The 23,211-nt window shown below is 37.9% G+C and overlaps 1 protein-coding gene across 4 annotated transcripts in view; it reads right to left on the bottom strand.

Annotated features, from left to right (window-relative positions):
* The window catches only part of FUBP3 (far upstream element binding protein 3), a 49,773-nt gene extending 27,686 nt beyond the window's left edge, over positions 1 to 22,087 (bottom strand). For all 4 annotated transcript variants that reach the window (XM_063432433.1, XM_063432435.1, XM_063432434.1 and 1 more), the window contains exons 1-2: positions 21,887 to 22,087; positions 9,004 to 9,106 (exon numbers count right to left, since the gene is read on the bottom strand). In XM_063432433.1, the coding sequence (XP_063288503.1) occupies positions 9,004 to 9,106; positions 21,887 to 21,973 (190 nt within the window). In that variant the 5' untranslated portion in view covers positions 21,974 to 22,087. The remainder of the gene's footprint in view (positions 1 to 9,003; positions 9,107 to 21,886) is intronic.
* Between the last annotated feature and the right edge of the window lie 1,124 nt (positions 22,088 to 23,211).

Below are 23,211 nucleotides of genomic sequence, written 5' to 3'. Positions count from 1 at the left end.
CTTTAATATATATTTTATTATTTTACACCTTTTGGTGCAAATTTGTTTGTATTTTATGTAGATTAGGGGCATAGGCAGCAGCTGCAGACTTTAATATAAATAAGATTTTACTATATTTAGGGAGGCATGGGGGGCTGGGGTAGATAGTGGTTTTAACACTATAGGGTCAGGAATACAAGTTTGTGTTCCTGACCCTATATTGTTCTTTTAAGTCTGAATATTGCTGCTCTGGATTTGGAAAAATACAGCTTGAGAGGAATTCAGACTGCAAAAGCCAGACATTGACCTGCTAATAACTTTTAGGAGGATAAAAGCCTTGACAGGCCATGGGTTAGAAGTATCTATTAAACAGTGAGCAACAAGGGGAGATATGACAGAAAGCACCTTATTGTTTCCCGCTGCTCAACAGTTCGGGGACGTCATAGTCATTAAAGGCCCTGTTACATGGCTGCAAGTGGGAGATAAAAAAATAACAGAATGAACACAAGTCACTATCCACCCGTGCCTCTACCCATAGGCAGCAGGTGGGTACTTGTGTAATAAAGGAGGCCAATTTTACTCCTCTCCACACAACCACCAATGAACAGGCACCATTTAAATCTTCATAAAGTAATCGTATAAAGCCAGAAAAAGATTAGTTTACATCAAAAGGTGCCTTTGAATATATTACTGCTTACATTGCTCCTATTGTATCATGAAGAAGCTGAAAAGGGGGGGGGGGGGGGGGGAGCCTTCACAGTCTATTTAACAAAAATCTACACAGCAAGTAGGTCCTATATTACCTAATGCTAGTTGCTTGAAACAGCTGAAGTACCTGTTCAAAAATCAGGGTTCACAATGTTTTCAGCTTTATGAGAAAGATAAACCAAGTACTACAGTGTTCAGTGTGTACCAATTCCCAGGACATTTTCAAAAATAAGAGAAAGCAAGATGTATCCATTCCATAAAGGTAAAATATTTCTAGTTTCTTTCATTTCTTAGATATAGAAAAATATACACGTACAACATTTCTGCCAATACTAAGTATTTAGGTCATGTTTTAGGTGGCAAAAACATTGCCAAAGTTTTTTATTTTTTTTGCTTTTACAGAAATCACCAACTATACAAACCTATCAGAGAGGCACCAATGGTAAGATAAAAAGTAAAATTTTATTACATAATAAATATAAAAATCTTACATTCCATTTGTTGAGGTTCCAAAGAAAGTCCATAGGTAAAGCACGTGTTTTGACGCTAACTGCATCTTCCTCAGGTGCAGGTGGTGCACTTGTGGTACACTGTTTATTCACTTTTGTATTGTGCTGTTCACCATTACTCTATATTTGTCAGGGTTATTTACTAACTTGGATACATTTGTAAATGTATCAGGAAATTGGAAATGGTAAGGCAAAACAAGTTTAACTGCCATGAATCAAAGTTAACAATATGGTAAAACTGAAAAAATTCTTAAATTTGACCTGTTTTATCAGTTAGCTACACAGGCCTAAAATTTGCACAGTTTCATGTGCTGGCTATTTTAGAATTCTCCCCAATTTCCAGTTTAGTGAACAAACCCAAATGGGGTTACTGGCAAATTAACTACACTGTTCACCTGCAATTGTCTCCTTTTGAATAAATAGTGGAAATGCGAAATAAAGGGATATATTTAAAAAGGATTAAGATACAAAAGTTTCTCTCTCCCAACCATTACCTTTTACCAGGTCAGCCTGTTGTGTGTAAAGCTCACTAAAGCCAGAACTATGCACTTTCACTGGCTGTGTCAAACTTTGCAATGATAGCCAGTGTTACACTTCCTGCAGCCAAGGTTAGATGCACTAATCACATCTCTATACAACGTCTTATAAGAGGGTTTATTTTCCCCGGAGGAATGTTTGTTGTAGGGACTATAGTGCAGGGAAGATTTGTATTCCTTACACTATAGAATCACTTTACTAGTTGCTGCATGAGATGTATTGGTTTGGACACTTATCTTTTAGCATAAACAGAATATTCAAGGATATAATGGATATGCATGTAAACCGTGCCGCCCATGGAAATCTGAACCACTGTTTTATTTATAGCTTCAATTGGACTCCCAAATGTCAGAAAATTTACATCAAAAAATATCCTCTCTCCTGTTAATTTTGATTGTATTTTTATTTCACAACATGCATCAGACTTGGAATGAGATACAAAGGTTCAATTTAGTAACCTGTATGCAGCCAAAGTTAGACCGGATTGTCTTCCATGTTCTAATTGTGAACACTGGCATGCAAAGACCGCGTCATCTTTGTGGCTATACACATGCTAGATTGTTATAGTATAATTTTTTTTTAATAAACTTTATATTTTATTCTCCAGTTTTAAGATAGACACAATGAGAAGGGAAATCATTTAAATAAAAAAAAAAAAAAATGTATTTCCATTACCAATCCACCTGTCAATTGCCACAAATTAAGGAGAGACTGAGGGTAAGTAGCTTTAGGAGTGCAAGGCGTTTATCAAGCCAACATTTCTTGCTTATAGAACCCATGCGTCAGCTTGCATCGCCAGCCATGTTGTTTGCGGTTGATGAACCAGTCAACGAACTTACAAACCGGCTAACAGCATGCAAAAGTGCAAGAAAGGGAACAATATGCTGTGCAAGACAGGACCAGGAGAGTCTCTTCCCAGCTACAGACCAGGCCACGGAGGTGCAACATGCAGAGGTGTCGAATGGCAGATACCTGCACGGGTTGGGAAGGGCAAGGGCTTTACTTACGATCATTCATGGGTGCCAGTTTTTTACAATCCGGCTGGTCTGCCAGGTGGAGAAGATAAAGAGGAAAGAGGGAACATAGAGTGCTCTTATTTAAGGAGAATTAGTGAGGCATGCGGAAGACTACACAGGAGAGAATTCTGTTAGGTTACAGAAAGAGGGGGGGGGGGGGGAGAAAACAAAAATATAAAAAAACAAAAAAAAACAAACTTCTGGGTAAATATGGCAAAAGCCAAGACTAAAATGTAACAAAATTGTAGATCTACATGTAAAAAATAATAAAAACTCAAACTTTATCGGATCACACCCTAGTTCTTTGGATTCTTCCAAATAACACTTTAAAATAAAGAAACCTATGCTTCGAGCCTTTCAAAGAGAGCTTGTAAAAAAAAAATAAAAAAATTATATATATATAGTAAAAAAAAAAAATTTCTGAAGGAAGGAAAAAAAAAAAGCGCACAACTACTCTGATATTAAAGATCCCTACATGGAAGAAAAAAATACCCAGATACAGCTTTTTACATTTACATGCAGACACTATTATGCTTTACAAGTGCAGCTATGTTGCATTTTCTTTTCAAACTACTGAGCTCAGACAAGACCTAGAAAACATTTTACTATTATAATACGATTTCAAAGAATGTTTTCAAAAATGATTTGCAAGACTTCACGGCTGTGGACCACAAAGGATTTCAGGCCGTTTTAAGATCAATATATTGATCTGTGTGACTATGTATTAGAGACCCCCTAGGACAGGAATAAAGCAGCTCTGCTCCATGGAGACCTATAGCAAAGGACAGCCTGGGCCAACTATTGTTATCGTCTCAAGCGCCGCACCACACACCGTGCTCTAAACTATAGACAGACATAACCATTACCAAGTATGCCTTGATATCTACGGGTCTGAACCTAAAGTACTTGTTACATTTCTTTAGGGTATCCCCGTGAATGCTGGCCAGATTCTGTCAAAAAAATGTATTGCAGTTTGGAGAGGGGAAAACCCAACAATAGGAGGCTGTATCCGAAAAGGCCTCTGTCCTCCATCTTTGCCATGAAGGTGAAACTGTTTAATTGCGAGGAAAAGAAGAACCAAGCTCATATGGGCAACACTGAAGGGCTCAGCAGCAATTCGGCATAGCTGTATCCTGCTATTTAGTAGTTTGTCCAGATGAGAAGGAATCTATATATTTGTTTGGTTTGTAGGCAAAGCACCCTCTTTTATTATTATTGCCATTTATATAGCGCCAACAGATTCCGTAGCGCTTTACAATATTATAAGAGGGGGGATTTAACTATAAATAGGACAATTACAAGAAAACTTACAGAAACGATATGTTGAAGAGGACCCTGCTCAAACGAGCTTCAACCCCAACAGCTGAGAATTAAAGGACCCTAAACTTTATTGATAAAAATAGTAGGAGTCTTAAAGTAAAAAATAAATTACGTGTTAAATTCACTAACAAATTGGAGTAGATTGATTAAAGCTTTGCAGAAATAAAAATATATTTAACCCCTTAAGGACACATGACATGTGTGACATGTCAGGATTCCCTTTTATTCCAGAAGTTTGGTCCTTAAGGGGTTTAAGGACCTTATAAAATAAATCTTAGCATTTCAAAATATTTTGACAGTTATGAATATGATGCAATTAGAAGGAGGTTCATCATATATTTAGGAACCTGGCAAGCAGCCTTTGCTAACGGAAGATTAATATGACCCCCTCCCCCGTACTATTTTACAGCCAAGATTAATTCTTGCCCCATGCAATTTAGTTGTTAATATTTCCTGTGTTTTGTAGCCCATATTCAGCAAAAGGGTAAATGTAAAAAATATTTAGATTTAAAGAGCAATCATTTCTTCCGATAAACGCTGTATTTATAATTACAGTGGGTAACAGCTGTTCAGCAACCCCTTATAAGTGCAATGTTTAAGCTCGCACTCCCTGAGATTTTGACAGCATTGCACGGCTGTGTAAACGCAGAACTAAACTCTGCAAAAATATAATCCGATCGAATGACACAGCAGCTGTTACATATACATTTAGCACTCAGTCGCTCCAGGCTAAAGGTGAGTAAACAGAAGGCTGGCAGGCCAAGAGAATAAAAGTACACATCAGGGAAGGAAAAAAAAGATTACAATTAAAAAAATAAATAAATTACAAATATTATATATGCAACACATTCGACAAAACCATGTAACTGCCTAGCAAACTGAAAAAGAATATAGCTGGCCAATTATTTATTAAGGATACAATCTTAATATTGCCAGCAAAGTTTGGTTGGTATCCCGAGTACAGTGCCAGTTCAAAGCAACTCGTTTTTGGAGTACAAATACAAAATTAAAAATAGATAAAAAAGGACCTTGAGCCAGCTTAGTAAGGGTTTGAAATATCCTACCTTAGGGTAGAAATGGTGCTAAGGATACATTCAAGGGAATACATCCCTTACCTGACAGCTGTTGATAGCTTAACAGATTCGACAAAAAGGTTTCCCCCATCTTGTTTAATAAATCCTAAAACAGATATTATTAAACAAATATGGCCATTCAGTATACCCACGAAGAACCAATGATAATTTATGGTGCATTCATAAAAGTGCTATTTAAGGATCCTCAGTTAAAGTGGAATAATGTACTAAATAAATGATTGCACAGCAGCACAGAGCTGCTAAAACTTAAAAATAAGGACATTCCACTGTAAGGTATTTAAGGATGTTCCAAAAAAGTTTATGTTTTCTTTAAGGGGTTAACGTGCTTCTTTCATCCCTTTGTATAGACTAACACATAATCTATGGACTATGCAAGCCAAATAGCTAACTTACGCATAGCTAAAACATTATGTATTTTACATTCTATACAAGAGACAAGGTTGCTGTGTATACCATTTGGGGACAAGGATAAAGAGTACATTTCATGCCACCATCTTAAAGATGGAGGAGGAATACGACTATTGGTAATAATAGTTTTTAAGAAATAGAGTTACCCCTGCTCCCTGCACAAGAGAAATGCATCATATATTGAGTTGGACACAAACATTCTAAGGCTGCAGCTCATGTAACTACAACTGGTGCACTCCTTTATTCCTTTCAAAAGTGTTTTGACAAACTGAAAAAAGTGGTGCCTATATTCCGTCATTGTTTTGCTTCTTGCAAACGTATATACAGAAATTTCCATTTCAGCAGATTGTAAAATTCAAAGTGAAGGAAAAATTCGACACTTTTCTGCTAGAAATGTGGAGATAATTCATCAATCCGTTGTGCAGGCAACAAAAAAAGTCCAATATTTAAAAATCATTTGAAAGCCTAATTGTTGGGTGAAACGCGTTGGTGTGCCAATTCATGGTTTTTATTACTATTTAATAAAGTTTATGCTTATTTTTTCTCTTCAATTTGAAACTTCTTAAAAAAAAAAAAAAAAAAAAAAAAAAAGACTGCACACAAATGCTTAGAGTGGGATCATTCCACTCCAAGCCCTATGTAAGGAGTCATTAGGAGGATCCGTTAAATGTGTAAAATATATATATTGGACCCTATTGGACCAAGACTATAGACTTATATCCACATGTGGGGATTGTACTGCCCAAACGCTGTCTGGTGCTAAGCTCTAGCTCCAAAAACACTAGGTATGTTTCCTCCCTTTTATTGCCACACTAGAAGGATCTACTGAATACAATATACTGCCTCCGTTTTATCCTTTTTTAGATCCACTTGGACCTGAGGACCCCATCAAGGTGCTGCACCCTAATTAAATCCTTTCTACTATACATCAGCGACCAGATAGGGCAGGCTCTGGTCTGGGCTGTTCAAGCCACCTTTCACATCTGGACAATAATTACTATAAGTACTAGAAACCAATCTTTAATATTTAAAAATGGCAGATACAATGCAAAAATAAATAAATAAAAGTAGATGGGATAAAAAAAAAAAAAAATCCAATAGATTTAATAAATTGCCCATAAATTCTTTAAAGCTAGACAGAGAAGCATTACCAACAATTCAATAAATATCACTGTTTTTATTCACCTCTGATATACATAAAGGGCACAAAAGTCTGTCTCAACACAGAAATAACTGGGTTGGTGGGAGCCATAACATTTTCTACCCAGGGATATACAATTCTGAGCAAAACTTCAAGGGCTTCCTCTGATGTCGTCAGGTTCAGTGAATAAACAGGACAGGAAAAGAGAAAGCATAAAATACTGGGTGCTAGAATGCCATGTGGACATCAGTACTATTCTCTGCTTCACACTTTAAAGTAAATGCTCCAGTAGAATTTGCAGTGGCATGTTAAAATGGAAACAACTAAATTAGTGACCATTTCTCTTTAAAATGACAAAGTCTTGACAGGGCTGCAGCTCTAGGCAATTGTTGCCTCTTCAGTTTCCACACAGCTAACCAAACCAGGAAGTAACAAGACCAATTGTCTGCCAGCCAGGGATGTGTAAAAAGGTCAATTTCTAGAAGTATTTTTTAAAGGCGGTACTTTATGTAAAGAAAAAAAATAAAACAAGAAGACATAAGCTAAATAGCTTTCGTGGTCCTGTATTTTTTTTTTTTTTTTTTTAAAGAAAAACTATATTACAAATTTCATTGTTTGTATTATTGCCTTGCTAACTCATTCCATCCCACATGCACTGCATCCACTTGCAGCGATTATTGTGAAAAACATTTCTATAAAATAAAATTTAAAAAGAATTAAAAGAAAATCTTATTGTTGACGAAAATACGGCCAGCAAATATTCAGAGAGCTTCATGCTATTCCACCCTTGTCCAGCCAGCCAAGATCTCAATTAAAACTAAAATTCAAACAAACCCACCATTGCCACTGGCAAGACACCCAAGGACATGCTGGTCATGGAAATATTTAGCCATACCTACATACAAACAGAGATGAACTACTATATAAAAGGGCCTGTGATGGGTTCCACACGTGTGCTTTACATTCCACCAACTCCTGTAAAAATCTTATCATGGACAACATGACACAGCTAACTTATTCAGATATAAGAATGTATTGCTCAAGTAGAGATAAAGTATATCATTGCTGGACTAATCCGTATAAAAGATTATCCGCCCACTGTAAATACCAATGAGAGGAGAGGCCTAGGGCTATTTAAACGGGAACTTATGCAGGGAGTTTATGGCATTGTTTATATGCCTTGATATGTGTATAATTACGCAGATTTGGTTCCTGAAGAAGCTCTTACAACAGTTAGAAATGTATTGTCCCATATTTTTCAAATCATTTGTTGCTTTGAAAATACATTTTTTATTAGTGTTATAGCTGTACCCCACTGAATGGATATCTTCCATATCCTGAGAATGCATATGAGCTTGCCTTTACTTGATATCATAATGCTATCACTCTATGTATAGCGTATTTTGTAGAGTTAAAGCAGTATACCCACACCGTCCCTTGTGAAGAAAAGTTACGCCCTACCACTTCTTCAAAAATGGAGGGAAACACATTGTACTGTTCAATTTTGAAAACATACACAAGTCACCTCTTCCTAAAGGTGGAATCAGCATCCCAAATGATTTCTTGGAACTGCATGTATTAAAGGGACACTCCAGGCACCCAGACCACTTCTGCCCATTGGAGTTGTCTGGGTGCCAACTCCCATCACCCTTAACCCTGCAAGTGTAATTATTGCCATTTTTATAAACCTTGCTGGGCTAAGTCCTCCTCTAGTGGCTGTCTATTAGACAGCCACTAGAGGGACTTCCGGGTTCTTCGAACACGAAAAGTGTTTTAAACAGCGCTGGACGTCATCATGCTATGCATGAGGACCTCCAGTGTCAACAGAATCCCCATAGGAAAGCACTGAATAATGCTTTCCTATAGCGAGGTCTAATGCGCACGCGCGGACATTGCTGCGCATGAGATCTCCCCCGCCAGCTGACCTCGGCGGGGGAGGAGCGTGGGCAGAGCCTGACCCAGCGCCGAGGGACATCGGCACTGGATTCAGGTATGTCACTGAAGGAGTTTTAACCCCTTCAGCAACATGGGATGGAGCAGTAGGGAGGGGGGCACTGCAGGATTCTGCAGTGCCAAGAAAACGGTATGCTTTCCTGGCACTGGAGAGTCCCTTTAAGAATAATTTTTTTTTTTTTTTTTAAATCAATAATTTTTGATTCCTAGCAGGGGGAGGGACTTTCTAGGTATCCTTCTGACAGACAAAATAAAAACACAAAAAATGTATGGAATAATTAAATAATTGCCACAACCCTTAAAAAAAAAAAAAATAAAGGTCTGAAGTGTCAACTTACCTCCATCATCAAGGGGTCTTTTTTGGACTCCATAACCATACACGGATGGGTCCACCAGAGATCCGGAATTATTCAAGTGTGGTATTTCAATTTTAGCAGCCATCTGTAAGAGAAAGTATGTGGGAAAAAATTAGCGCTGTAGAGCTAAAATGCAAAAATGGAAGTAACAAAGGAAGAATATAACAATCCAAAACTCCTAAATAATGGTCACAAGACTTGTTATGTGGCATTAGAAATGTGTGGTACAGGTTCCAGGTTACAACTTCAATGAGACTGGCTGACAGTTCTACAGACATTTAGCAACTGTGGTTTGAAGCCACTGAACATGTAGACTATAAAATGAGCTGCATGATACAAATAGCTCTCTTATTTAGAAAATATCTGGTGGTAGAGACCAGACACAGGCTAAATAGCTATGGTGCAGAAGGTCAGTTTCCAGCACATCTCCCAGCATGAATCAAATGAATGTAGTTGCAAACTACCAGATGATGTTTTCACTACAGATCTTGGAGCCGTGCCTGCTTGCATTGTTTCAGAGGATCAGCTGTTAATTTCACAGCTTTGAATAGGCAGGATGGATGCAAAGAGGAAGTGGACAAACAGACTGACATTTTGGATGGAGCATTTTAACTGGAAGTAGTATCTTGCCAATTGTGAGTGTAGCTGGGCCAAGCAAAATGTTCACTGACAGGTAGGTAAACGTCAACGTGACACGAGGAGATCTTAGCTGCGCTAGCTCATCTCTCAGAGTTAATCTCGTTGAGTGACCTTGAGAGATACTTGCAACTGTCGCTCATGAGAACAATGCAAGCAGTTTAAGAAACTGTAAGCAATCATTGACTTTAATCAACAGCCTTGCTTCTTTTCTCTACAAATGTCTTTGTACAATTAAAATCCAAAGCTTATTTTTAACCTCAACTAGTATGCAATAAAAATAACAAAAGCATAGGTTTCACTCAACATGCTGCAGCACTTATACAAAATTTCCTTTCATAAACAAATCATATGCAGCATCAGCAGACCAAAAAATAAAAAAATAAATAGGGGGTGCTCCTAACATGATTAAATAAAGGAACACTTCAACTTCCATAACTACTAGAGAGTCGTCTTCGTCCCCCTCCTCATGCAAGTAATTTGCCAACAATTCAACTTAAAAAAGGTCCACTTGCGCCATCATTGCCTTCATGTAAAGTCAGAAGCTCCAATAGCTCTCCTTCCTTAGGGCAGAGTTACTGGCTATCAGAGAGAGAGGCATTGCTCCCACGATTTACAGGAAAACACATTACCCCTTAGAGTGACAACCCTGTAGCTTTTAAGTGACTGGCAAGTTGGGAATGATGTCTTCATAGACTGCTAGACAAAAACTAAAAAAAAAAAAAAAAAAAAAAAAAGAATTCACCAAATTCACCAAATTAAGTTAGAGAAGCCACTATAATGGATTTGCACAAGTATTAAAAATGCGAGATTATTTTTTACAATATCTCTTTCTTAATAGTGAGTCAAGTATATTATCGAAACAAAACTTCCAAACAAAATTTAAAAAACACACAGGGGGTTCCCGGCACCCAGGTAGTAAGTTCTATTCTTCATGAGAAGTTTAAAAAAAAAAAAAAAAAAAAACACCCTGACACGGGACAGCCCAGAACAGAATGTTGTAAGGTTTGGTGTGGGATTTAGGAACCTTTGGGCTTTAGGAACCGGGGAAAACTGACAAAAACTAGATCGACTACACTTGAGGCCTGCTTGCATCATAACCACTACTAAAAGCAGTTTCATTTAGATTTCCCTTATGATGTATATGGAGTCTACATTACTAAAGAGTGACACAGGAACGAATATCATGCGTGTGCTGTGTGTGAAAACATGGTGAAGTTGTGATACGCCCATAACTGTCAGAGGTAGCTGTGAATCCAGTTCGAATGTACATTATACAGAGCAACTAATCCGCTTCAAGAAAGCTTGGGAAAGGAATTTCACACATTTAGCCAGCCCATCTTGCTGCAAGGCGAAGAAGTGAATCAGTTTTTTTTTTGGAGGCAAATGCCGCTTCAAAAAGAACCTTACAGGCAGAGATCAAGAGGAAGTAATCTTTTCTCCCCCTTTCTGTAATAAATGGTCGTGCTATTCAATATACACACACATTTACCACTTCTGACAGCTGTTTCGGTTGTAGTTTTGCAGACAAACCCTGTTCTGTGCTGCTACTTCCTGTCCCATGGTGAGCTGTGGGGGGGTTATATTCTGTTTGACAAAACTTCACACACACTGGCACTAAATAAGGCTACTCACGTTCGAGCTGTTTGAGACACCAAACAGCTGCTACAGTCCAGACCTGGGCCAAAGGTTCAAAGAGAACCCCCCCCCCCCCTTCAGTGAGTCTAAATAAGGCAAATCAACGATCATACTGCACTATGGTGTTTGCAGTCGTTTACGGCAAGTCTCCCTGCTCTCCACAATATCGGCATAAACAGCACAGAAATTATATTCATGCTAAAGAGGAACGTGTGACCATTAAAGTTTTGAAGCATTACCCAAAACTTTTAAAAACATCGGGCACAGCTTTTGTTGGCAATACCGGAGATGCATGTATGCTGGGTGATCCCAGTGTAATGCAAAATGGGTAAAATCAGTCCGTTTAGCTAGCTGGTCATTCCTGGAATAGGAATAGCTGAGATATCCCTGACTTATCTAGTTTATAATAGCTATAAATAAAGCCGCTCGAAAAGTTCAAACTGTCCAGCTACTTGCAGTTTGCGTGCTTACTGCAGTTGATTTGGTGCAAGGAGTCAATGCATGCACTCCTAATGATTTTTGCCAAACTCTTTGAGATTTTCTAGCACTCAAATTCCAGTATATTTGCTGTTGCCGAGCTATTGCAAAAGTTTCACTACAAAAACACCCCGCATAGATTTGGGTTGCAATGACAAGAACTACAACGTTCACAATATTTCAATGAAGAGCTCGGACATAAAATAAACAAAGTGAAACAGTAGGACCTCATATTTTGTTGCACCATAACCCCCATCCTTTTCTTCCAGGTTACAGTCAAATAGAAAAAGAAGGACAAAAAACAAAACCCAAAATCTTCTAGAAGAAAAATAAAAAGGGCCTCTAAACAGAGTGCAAGCATGGCGAGCTAGGCAATAGATAACAGAAAACGAAAGAGTTGCATAACATTATTAGTGACAGTTCGGCAAGTTCTGTCTCTACAAACTCACAAGGGCAATTTTGTTTTGTGAAACACTGGCTGCCTTTAAAGCAGCACATACAGTTCAAGCGTGATATGCTGACAAAGTATGATCAAGGTCCCACAGTTCATTGAAGGAGCTCTTTATTTCCTACAAACCAAAGGACCCATTGAAATGTTCAGGTATTAGTCTATAAACATGTACCCAGCCACACACTGTCATCGTCAGGGTGTTTGCATTCATTGATTACAGCCATAATATGCAGGGAGTAAGTACATTTAGAGACTCAGACTTCTTTAGCCCAGTTTTGTACTTGTATGCATTAAAAACACCACTAGTTACAGAGGTTTAGGTAACTGCATCTACAATCTCTTATCTCCCTGTGCGTGCGCCACCTTTGAAAAGGACGTCACCCTCCAGCAGATGTGGAATACATCTCCCATGATGCCTTGCCAGCATTATGACTGTAAGAGCATTATGGGTAATGTGCCCACAGCATTTGTAATGCAGAAGGTTTCATGAAGCTGCTCTTTGCAAAATGAACGATAAATACAGAGAGCAATCAAGTAAAAGTACTACTTTCAGGAGTTAAATTGAAATATACATTATATATTGTGCTCGGAAGCATAATAATCCAGACTAACGTTTGTTTAGGCCATGTGACACCAGTAGGGTTTTTACATGAACTGCCAAATTGAGGTTTACAATGCCCTCTGCCTCTTAAGGATCAAGGCTTTTTTTAAAAAGCAACAGGTTTGGGATTAAAACCTTTTTGGCACTTTTGCCACAATTAAACCCTGTTTAAGTGCACCGATAAATGTTATAAATCGGATGCTTAGATTACAACTTTTATAGTAGTCACAGAATCAGAAAAGAATACACAAGTATATATTTGTAGAAAGTACACCCACCTAGGCTATTCAATTAAGAGCATTCTGACACTTTTCGATTAACCATTTTATCACAAAGCTTGGTTACAATTTGTTGGGTTTTTGGGGGAAATTCACAGACCATTCATGTCCCACACCCCATATTTCTATTTTCCCACTGTTCTGGAGTACAATGATACCCCAACATGTATACTTTTTCCCGTAATCCAACGGATAACCCTGCTCCTATACAGCCCCTAAATCTCACCTATTGGGTGATTGCAGCATGAGAGGGAGATCCCCTCTAAAGATGCTGCTCCTTAAACTTTGGCCAGCACTAGGCAGAGAGCAAAGCCAAGCACCGATCACTGACCAGAGGGGCATGCAAGGAGACCTCACCAGGGGCTTTTCAGAAACTTTTTTTCTGACTCATACTGGGAGCAGACACAAAATCAGTGATGCTGAGCGCAAGATTGCCCTTACACGACTAATTAGTTATCAAACCCAAAATATATAAAACTTAATCAGGTTTCAAAAATCCTAGCCTGATGTTACTAACCAGGATTACAAGTTACTGCAATCCTGGAGAGTCCATGGCACACTTACTAGGGCTACATTTTCACATACCAATGGCTAGTGGAGATAAGACATTTTGAGCCCTGACCTAAATGCATTGTCATCTGTGCAAACCAACACATTTTGCTTTCCTGGGGACAATATATAAATATAAGTTGTACTTTTTTGTGAAGCAGGATGATGGGGGTCCAATAACTTTTTGTAACACACTTAATTTTCTTATTTTGCCAACAAAGTTGCCATTAGAAAAGTTTGTTAACAGTGCAGGATGTAAGCAATTAAAAATTAAACGGGACATTGCAATAAAGGAAGTGTAAACATTAGATCTAATTTTACAGGAAGTGCTTAGGATGGTTGTGCATTTTATTTGCAAGTATGTGTGACTAGGGCTGCATAAACAAAATTATTTAACTCTTAAATGGCAGAGAATTGAGCAGTGAAACTGCAGGAGCGTGTTCTATACACCAAAACTGCTTAATTAAGCTAAAGTTGTTTTGGTGACTATTGTCCCTTTGAGTTTAAGATCTGTGACATCTTTAAATGTCTTCTTCTGTGTTTGTTTATAGGTGGTATATGCTGATGGCTGATTAATTTAATTTCAATATATTTAGTTCATCCCAACTGAAGGACTTTTAATGGTGCACATATCAATATGCAGTTAATAGTTTTTAAAAAGGAAAAAAATAAATTGCTTTTAGGGGCATCGGTAAATGCTAGTATTATGGATACTAATATGGACTGCTCATAAATGATAAAATACTTAAACCCAATGGATTGTATAGGTTCCCTTTGATCTACTAATTTGACAATCGTGGTATTTGGCTTGTGTAGTAGTAGGATGTCAAGGGCAGAAAAGTGTTATTACTAGTACTCTGACATTTTGATAATAGTGTTACAATGCTGACCGTATAATAAGAAACACATAGTCCTCAATTTTAATATTTTGAATAAACTATTACAATTATTTAATAGTCAGATTTTAATATACATTAACTTTTTTGGTATTTGGGGAAAAAAATTACTTTTTTTATATATAAATATCAGAAAATGTGATGTCCAATATAGAATTTTTTTTTATATTTAACAGTTTATCCAAAAATATTCAAATCAAGGCCATAATAAGATACAGCTATACCTTAATCTCTACAGTGTAGTACTAGCAGCATTTAACTGGTATACTTTTAGATCAGACCTTTTTAGGTTGAGATTAGTGGGTCTAGTTTTCTGCCCCTCGTGGTACTCAACTAGTAGAAGATTTAAAAACAAGCAAAAAAAAGGCAGCATTTGGTTTGTTCTAGGACTAGCATTAGGCTGTTATGGTTTGTTAAATGGACTGCCAGGTTAATAAATGTGTTAATCACATAATGCTGCTTGACAGTAGATAACAGGGTAGAATATGTCACTATTGATGCTCTGTTGGTATGGTTTGATACTGGAAATGCTAAAGCAAGATTAGTTGTACCTGGCTGGTTAAAAGTTACTGTAATTTCTAGACAGACATTTGTAGTAATTAACCGATATACCTGCTAGATATCATGGCTGTCTATTGGTAGAACTATGGTATCTAAAAGTGTCTTACTACTGCAAAGCTCCTCCTATCATGTGATCTCTGGGAAAGGCCTGGGTAGCAGCATCTGTAGTGGCTCATCTGCAAGTTGGCCTGATTTAAAAGCTAAATTACAATTAAAGTAATGGAAACAATATATTTCCTGTTACGGAAACAAAACACAAAACAAAAGAAACTAAATTGTGTCTGCTTTATATGTAGAGGAGATAGGAACGGATTTGTTAACACTGCCCCATATAAATGTGTCTGGACAACATTTTTGTTGCAGCATTTGAAATACTAGCTGCATGGTGTCCAAGCTGGGTTAGAGCTTGTGGTTGAAGGGCCTATTTTTTTTTATTATTTCTACATTGCTTAAAATTCTGTTCTATTTTATATGATATTTAAATATCATTCTTGACGACCGCAGACACTTAAGAAGTTGCGGTTTCAAAACAAACCCCAAGAATTCAGGCTGTGAGAGGGTCCAGAGCACATTTGCCAAGTCTGAATTTGCACTCGTCAATGGCGAACAGAAGTTTGTCTTACAGCTGGATATCACTGACGTCATTTCAAAAAGTTTGAAATTGGGGTTTTAGTTTGACACTAGAATTTGAAAACAGATCAGTGACAGCTAGTTGACCTAGCTTGATACTGAGGGTTATTAAGCAGACTGGCGACAGATGGCTGGTATAGTTTGATACAGAGTGATTGAGGGGTTATAGTTTAATACTGGGGTCATAAATCAGAGTGAGAGCTGCTGGCCAAACATAGATATAGTGTCATATTGAGGTTATATTTTGGCATTGTGATTATTAAACATAGATTAGCGCAGTTGGCTGGTTTAGTCTGATACTGGGATTATACTGTCATACTGGAGTTATTACAAGTGACACGATAGGCACTCAGATAAACTCATCTCAGAGTCATTGTAATCATGCATTGTAAAATACTGCTCTTCTGTAGAAACTGCAATATTTTCTTTCCTGGGTTAAAGGGTTATTCCAAACATCATGATCACTTCTGCTTTTAGAAGTGGTCATGGTGGCAAGAGCATGTGCAGTATTTCAAGCAGATATTTTCACTTTTGTACCAGGGCAAGTTAAACCCGCTTGTTCTTCCAGCTTTCCCCTCGCTCTGACTGAGCAGTCCATCCAACCCCCAACATTGTTTGTTTTTTTTAAATCCCCTCTCCATCTACCCTTCCCAGCTCTCTTTGAGAAGCATTTGGTTAAACCATGATCCAACGCCGCTGATTTTAGACCCAGTGTGGAGGGCAGCGATTCCAGCTAAGTTTGACCCTTTGTATTTAGCTTGATAAGATGGTAAATTAGTACAGTACCAGTACGGTATTATAAAACAAGAAGAAGGAGGGAAAAAAAAAGAAAAAAAAACAGGCACAGAGAAGGGGTTAGAGTAATCCTTTTTTTAACACACTTTTAGTGGTTGTTTTCCTGATAGCCACTTGAGCTAAAATAACTGAGCCAGACTATTATTCAATCAATGCTTCTCACATGTGCATCTCCTTCTCAATGCTTCTCTACAAGAAGCATAACATTGGAATAGAAAGTGGAAGACATCAGCAGGCACCGTCTCAGAGTTGTAAACAAATAAGGCACGTGGACAGAGCCTATAGGATTACTTGTAGCCCAGACCAAAAAAAAAAAAAAAAAAAAGATGGGGTGGGCGTGGTCCAGTTTGAGGCTTAAATTTGGTACTATAGTTATTAGTATCATATTAGCTGATCTAGTTTAAACCTGGAGGTCATAGTTTAATTCTAGCTACCTATTTTCATACTTCCCTTATAGATTAATATTGGAGTTATAAAAAAACAAAAACAAAAAAAAACCTGTGCAAAAATTTGAAGCTGTTCTAAACTAAATTCCATTGGATCCCTACCCGATTGGATCAAGGAGTTTGGGATTTACCTTTGGAAGATCTTATTCATTGAATAAGACTCCACAGGTATATCCAGGAGGGATAGATTTGGTCGGATGTGGATGAAAAGGAATTAGGTTTGCATGAACCACTCCAAACAAACTTTAGCACAAGCCTATTATTATCATCCTGAGAACAATACACAGCTAGCTGGTCAAGTTGACACTGGATTCTCTAGGTGGATAATAGGGTTATAACCTGATATGGGGGGGTATTAAACAAAATAAGGGACAGATGGGTGTTTGTTTAAAATTGAGATTTTAGCTTGATACCTGGGTTATTAAAACTGAACTTATTGTCAGTGGGAGGGTCACGTTTGATATTGGGGTGATTTTTATTTATAAGGCGCAAACCAATTCTGCAGCTAGGTACCATAGGTGGACTAACAGACAAGTATTTCCAGCAAATTGGACAAAGGAACAAAGGGTGTTGATGGTCCTGCTCAAACAAGCTTACAATCTACTAGGTTATAATTTGATACTGAAGTCTACAGTTGATGGGCTTATTAAACTGAAATTAATAACCAGTAGGATGGTAGCATATTTGATACTGGGGTTATAATTTAGTAAATGTGTTTTAGTTTGCTGCACTTTCATGCCTAGTTTATAAAACTGAGATTAGTGCTCATGTTTGATTTTGGGGCGATAATTCGCATTGCAACAAAGACACAATCTTTACCGTACACAGAAACAAAGTCTTGCATCCATGTTGCAGTGTTGCGAATGTCGCCCCGACAAATTTGCGTTGTATGCCCGTCATACCTAATTCGTTGTTTGCACTTGAATCTAACTCGCATTCACATTTTGGAGACTTAATTTGGCAATAAAGGTGTGCATTCAATTTAACCCCTTAACGCCGTTACGGCGTTCCATGCCGTCGCGCTTTAAATGGGCTTTAAAGCCGTTGCGGCGGCATGGAACGCCGTAACGGTTTAAGCCCCCAGGAGCCAGCAACTACTCACCTCCGCCGCGATCCTCTTCTGGGGGGCTGCCTGAGAGCCCAGGCAGCCCCCCTCCGGCAAATGAGGCCCCCGGGGGCCATGTGATCGCTCTCAAAGAGCGATCACATGGCCCTCTATAGCTGGCTGTGGATCTGCCAGCAGGGGGACTGTTTGAAATATCAGACAGTCCCCCTGCTGGTAGGAGGTGTAAAAAAAATAAAATAAACATGTTTAAAAATAAATTAAATATATTTTAATATATATATAATATGTATATATATTATATAGATAATATATATACATATTATATATATGTAACGTCATGCAAAGTGTATTTTAATATTAATATAAGTATATAAATTAATATTAAAATACACTTAGAATGACGTTACATATATATAATATGTATATATATTATATATATATATAATAGATGTACATATATATATTATATATAAATACGTATAATTAAAATAATAAATAAATAAAATAATAAAATAAATTAAAATATTGAAACAAAATTTAATATAAATTATATATGCATATGTAATTTCATTCTAACTGTATTTTGTTATTAATATATATATATATATCGGTAACAAAATACACTTAGAATGACATTCTATATATATCTATCTATGTATAAAATACAAATAACCGCAAATATATATATATAGATAAATACATATAATTACATAAAAGATTACATTAGTATACACGTAGAATTTAAATACCTATAAATGCATATATATTAAAATTCTACGTGTATATTTAAATAATCTTTTAACGTAATTATGTGATTTGATTAATTAAAATTTGATTGACATGCCTGACAACACAGGGAGAAAGTGCAGAGAATTTAATTCGCAAGCACTATATTTGACCCTGTAACTCTCCAAGACACCATAAAACCTGTACATAGGGGGTACTGTTTTACTCAGGAGACTTCACTGAACTCAAATATTAGTGTTTCAAACTGGTAAATTGTGACTAAGTGTTTGTGACTAAGTGGCTACTAAAAAAGACTAAACATACCCCACTTTCAATACCTTGGCTTGTCTAATTTTTCAAATGGTATGCCATTATGGGGGTAATTCTCTTTCCTGGGCTACCACACCGTCTCAAAGGTAACATTACTAATCTGGAAAATTTCAATTTGAAAATGGAACGTTCTATATTTGACCCTGTAACTTTCCAAAACACCATAAAACCTGTTAATGGGGGGTACTGTTGTACTCGTGAGACATCGCTGATTACAAATATGTGCATTTTTTTGCAGTAAAACCTAACAGTATTATGACATTCACAGCTAAAATGGCAGACGGAAATACAAATTTAAAAAAAAATCTTATTTTCTCACCTTTTTTTTTATTTTATTCATAATAAATTATGTTCCATATATGAATAGTTAATGATAGATTAAAGCCCTGTTTCTCCTGAACAAAATGATATATAATAAGTGTGGGTGCAAATAATTTGAAAGAGGGGAACTACGGTTGAACAGACATATAGCGCAAATTCCAGTTTTTGTTTACGTTTTGTTTTGATCAGAACGTGCACTATTGACTCCGTCCTGAAGGGGTTAAGTAAATACGGTAGTTTGATACTAGGCGCTATAGTTTTAGATTTTGTTTATTAAACGGATATTAGTGATAACTTGCTGTTTGATAATAGGGTTAGAATTTAATGCATGTGTTATAGTCTAGAATGTAAGCTAATGGAGCAGGGCCCTCCCCCCTCTGTTCCTGTACATCCAGTTGTCTGGTTACAATTACATGTCTGTTAGTCCACCCACTGTACAGCACTACGGAGTCTGATGGCGCTATATAAATAAAGTAATAGTTGAAAACTGCGTCCTACATTTTGACACTGGGTTTATTAATCTGAGATTAGGAATAGCTGGCTGCTTGTATTTGATGTTGGGGTTATAACTGAATGCATGTTATAGTTTGATACTGGGTGCTATAATATACTTTGTTTATTATACGGAGATCAGTGATAACCTGTTACTCGTGTTTGAAATTAAGGTTATAATTTATATCATGTGTTATAGTTAAACTATACTCGGTGCTATAGTTTAATACTTTTTTTTTTAAACTGGGATTAGTGATAGCTTGCAGTATGATTTTGGAGTTATAATTTAATACATGCGTTATAGTTTGATACTTTGTTTATTAATTTGAAATTCGTGACATTTTCCAGTTTGTTTGATATTGGGAATAATTATTTATAAAACTTGTGTTATAATTTGATACAGGGTTTATTACGCTGATATTGGTGATAGCTTGTTACTCCTGTTAGATATTCCAGTTGTAATTTAATGCATGTGTTATAGTTGACACTGGGAGCTATAGTGTCATACTGGGAGCCATTTGTTTATTAAACAGATTAGTGATAACTTGCTGTTAGTTTGATATTGGGGTTATGATACTGGGTACTATGGCTGGGTTCTGGGTGTTTTGGTTTCACACTTCGTTTATTAAGCGAATGGTGAGAACTTGCTAATCGTGTTTGAAATTGGAGTTATGATTTAATGCATGCGTTATATTGTGATCCTGGGTGCTATAGTTGGATTCTAGAGGTTATAGGGTCACATACGGTATTAAGTGGATATTAGTGATAATTTGCTTTTAGTTTGATGTTTGGGTTATACTACGTGCTATAGTTTCACACTGTTTATTAAGTTGATATTAGTGTTATAGTAATAACATGTGTTATAGTGGGATCCTGGGTGCTAAAATTTCACATTCGGTTTATTAAGTGGATATTAGTGATAACTTGCTGTTAGTTTGATATTGGAGTTATAATACGTGCTATAGTTGGATTTGGGGTGTTATAGCTGGATTCTGGGTGATATAGTTTCACACTGTTTATTAAGTTGATATTAGTGATAACTTGCTGTTAGTTTGACATTGGGGTTATAATACGTGTTACAGCTGGATTGTGGGCGCTATAGTCTGATTCTGGGTGTTATAGTGTCACACTCGGTTTATTAAGTGGACATTAATGATAACTTGCTGTTAGTTTGATATTGGGTTATAATGGGCGCTATAGCCGGATTCTGGGCGCTATAGCCGGATTCTGGGCGCTATAGTGTCTCACTCGGTTTATTAAGTGGATATTAGTGATAACTTGCTGTTAGTTTGATATTGGGGTTATAATGGGCGCTATAGCCGGATTGTGGGTGTTATAGTGTCTCACTCGGTTTATTAAGTGGATATTAGTGATAACTTGCTGTTAGTTTGATATTGGGGTTATAATGGGCGCTATAGCCGGATTCTGGGCGCTATAGTGTCTCACTCGGTTTATTAAGTGGATATTAGTGATAACTTGCTGTTAGTTTGATATTGGGGTTATAATGGGCGCTATAGCCGGATTGTGGGTGTTATAGTGTCTCACTCGGTTTATTAAGTGGATATTAGTGATAACTTGCTGTTAGTTTGATATTGGGGTTATAATGGGCGCTATAGCCGGATTGTGGGCGTTATAGTGTCTCACTCGGTTTATTAAGTGGATATTAGTGGTAACTTGCTGTTAGTGTTGAAGCCGAGCCGTTATTTGCGGCTGTGTGCCGGTGTAGGAGCCCGCTGGGAGGGTTAGCCCCGGCCTGGAGGTTGCTGGGAGGGCCCGGCGCAGTCAGGCCTGGTTACCAGGAGGAGCCATCGGGCCCTCACACCGGCCGAGCAGAGCGTGTCCGGCCGCCTCGCCGCGTCCCCAGAGCCGCCGGGCCGCTCCCCGAGCCCAATCCCACACACTCACCCTCTAACCCGGGCTGCGGCCTACCCTCCCTCCCCCACCTGCCCTGCCCGACCCCCGCCGGCCTCACCTGCCGGACCCGGTGCAGCGCGTCGGCGAATCCCTCCGGCTTTATCCCCACGGGAACCGCGTTCTGTCCCTGCACCAACTCCGCCATGGCACCTGCCGCCCACAGGAGGAGGCCGCCGCTACACCGACCTCACTCACTGCACCCGGGACCCAGAAACGGAAACTCGGTGCCTCAACGCGAACTACTTCCGCCGGAAAGGGGCTCCCAAGACCCCACGCTTCGGGCCTATACAGGGAGGAGATAGACGGCTTTCGCAATGACGTCACGGCAATGCCAGAGCGAGGCTGGAGCTGCACCGGAAGTAGTCGGCGCAAACATGTGAGAGGCAAATGCTTTGCTATTCAAGGCACGAAAAAAGAGGGGGAAAGTGTTTTTAAGCGTGTCTGCGAGCTTTGTTTCTCATCACCTGGCAGCCTGGAACACAATATCCCAATGGTTTAAAGTCAAAGAACATCTAAAACATCCTTATCATCGGTTTCAGACCATTTACTCTTCCCATCTCTCACTGGTTTCTGTACATAAGCGGATCTTCATCTGTGCCACGTGTACCAGTCTGGCATAGGTGTTACCTCAGGAGTCTGCATAAGTGGGTTAAAGGAACACTATAGTCACCTAAATTACTTTAGCTAAATAAAGCAGTTTTAGTGTATAGATCATTCCCCTGCAATTTCACTGCTCAATTCACTGTCATTTAGGAGTTAAATCACTTTGTTTCTGTTTATGCAGCCCTAGCCACACCTCCCCTGGCTATGATTGACAGAGCCTGCATAAAAAAACAAAAAAAAAACTGGGTTCACTTTCAAACAGATGTAATTTACCTTAAATAACTGTATCTCAATCTCTAAATTGAACTTTAATCACATACAGGAGGCTCTTGCAGGGTCTAGCAAGCTATTATTATAGCAGGGGATAAGAAAATTTTAATTAAACAGAACTTGCAATAAAGAAAGCCTAAATAGGGCTCTCTTTACAGGAAGTGTTTATGGAAGGCTGTGCAAGTCACATACAGGGAGGTGTGACTAGGGTTCATAAACAAAGGGATTTAACTCCTAAATGGCAGAGGATTGAGCAGTGAGGCTGCAGGGGCATGTTCTATACACCAAAACTGCTTCATTAAGCTAAAGTTGTTCAGGTGACTATTGTGTCCCTTTAACTATAGTCTAACACTTTAAAAAAACAAAAAACATTATTATTATTTTATACACAATGATACTGAAAAATAAGTCAAGCTTTCTAAAAATGTGTTGATAAATTTGTGTAGGATTCAGACACCATATTTAGGTTCTCATCTGATAATTTTATTTTGTTTGTAGAAGTTTGGGTTT

This window comes from Pelobates fuscus, chromosome 9 (assembly GCF_036172605.1).
Source record: "Pelobates fuscus isolate aPelFus1 chromosome 9, aPelFus1.pri, whole genome shotgun sequence".
Classification (NCBI taxonomy): domain Eukaryota; kingdom Metazoa; phylum Chordata; class Amphibia; order Anura; family Pelobatidae; genus Pelobates; species Pelobates fuscus.
The sequence above is the reverse complement of the archived record's forward strand: the minus strand, read 5'-3'. Positions and strand labels throughout refer to the sequence as shown.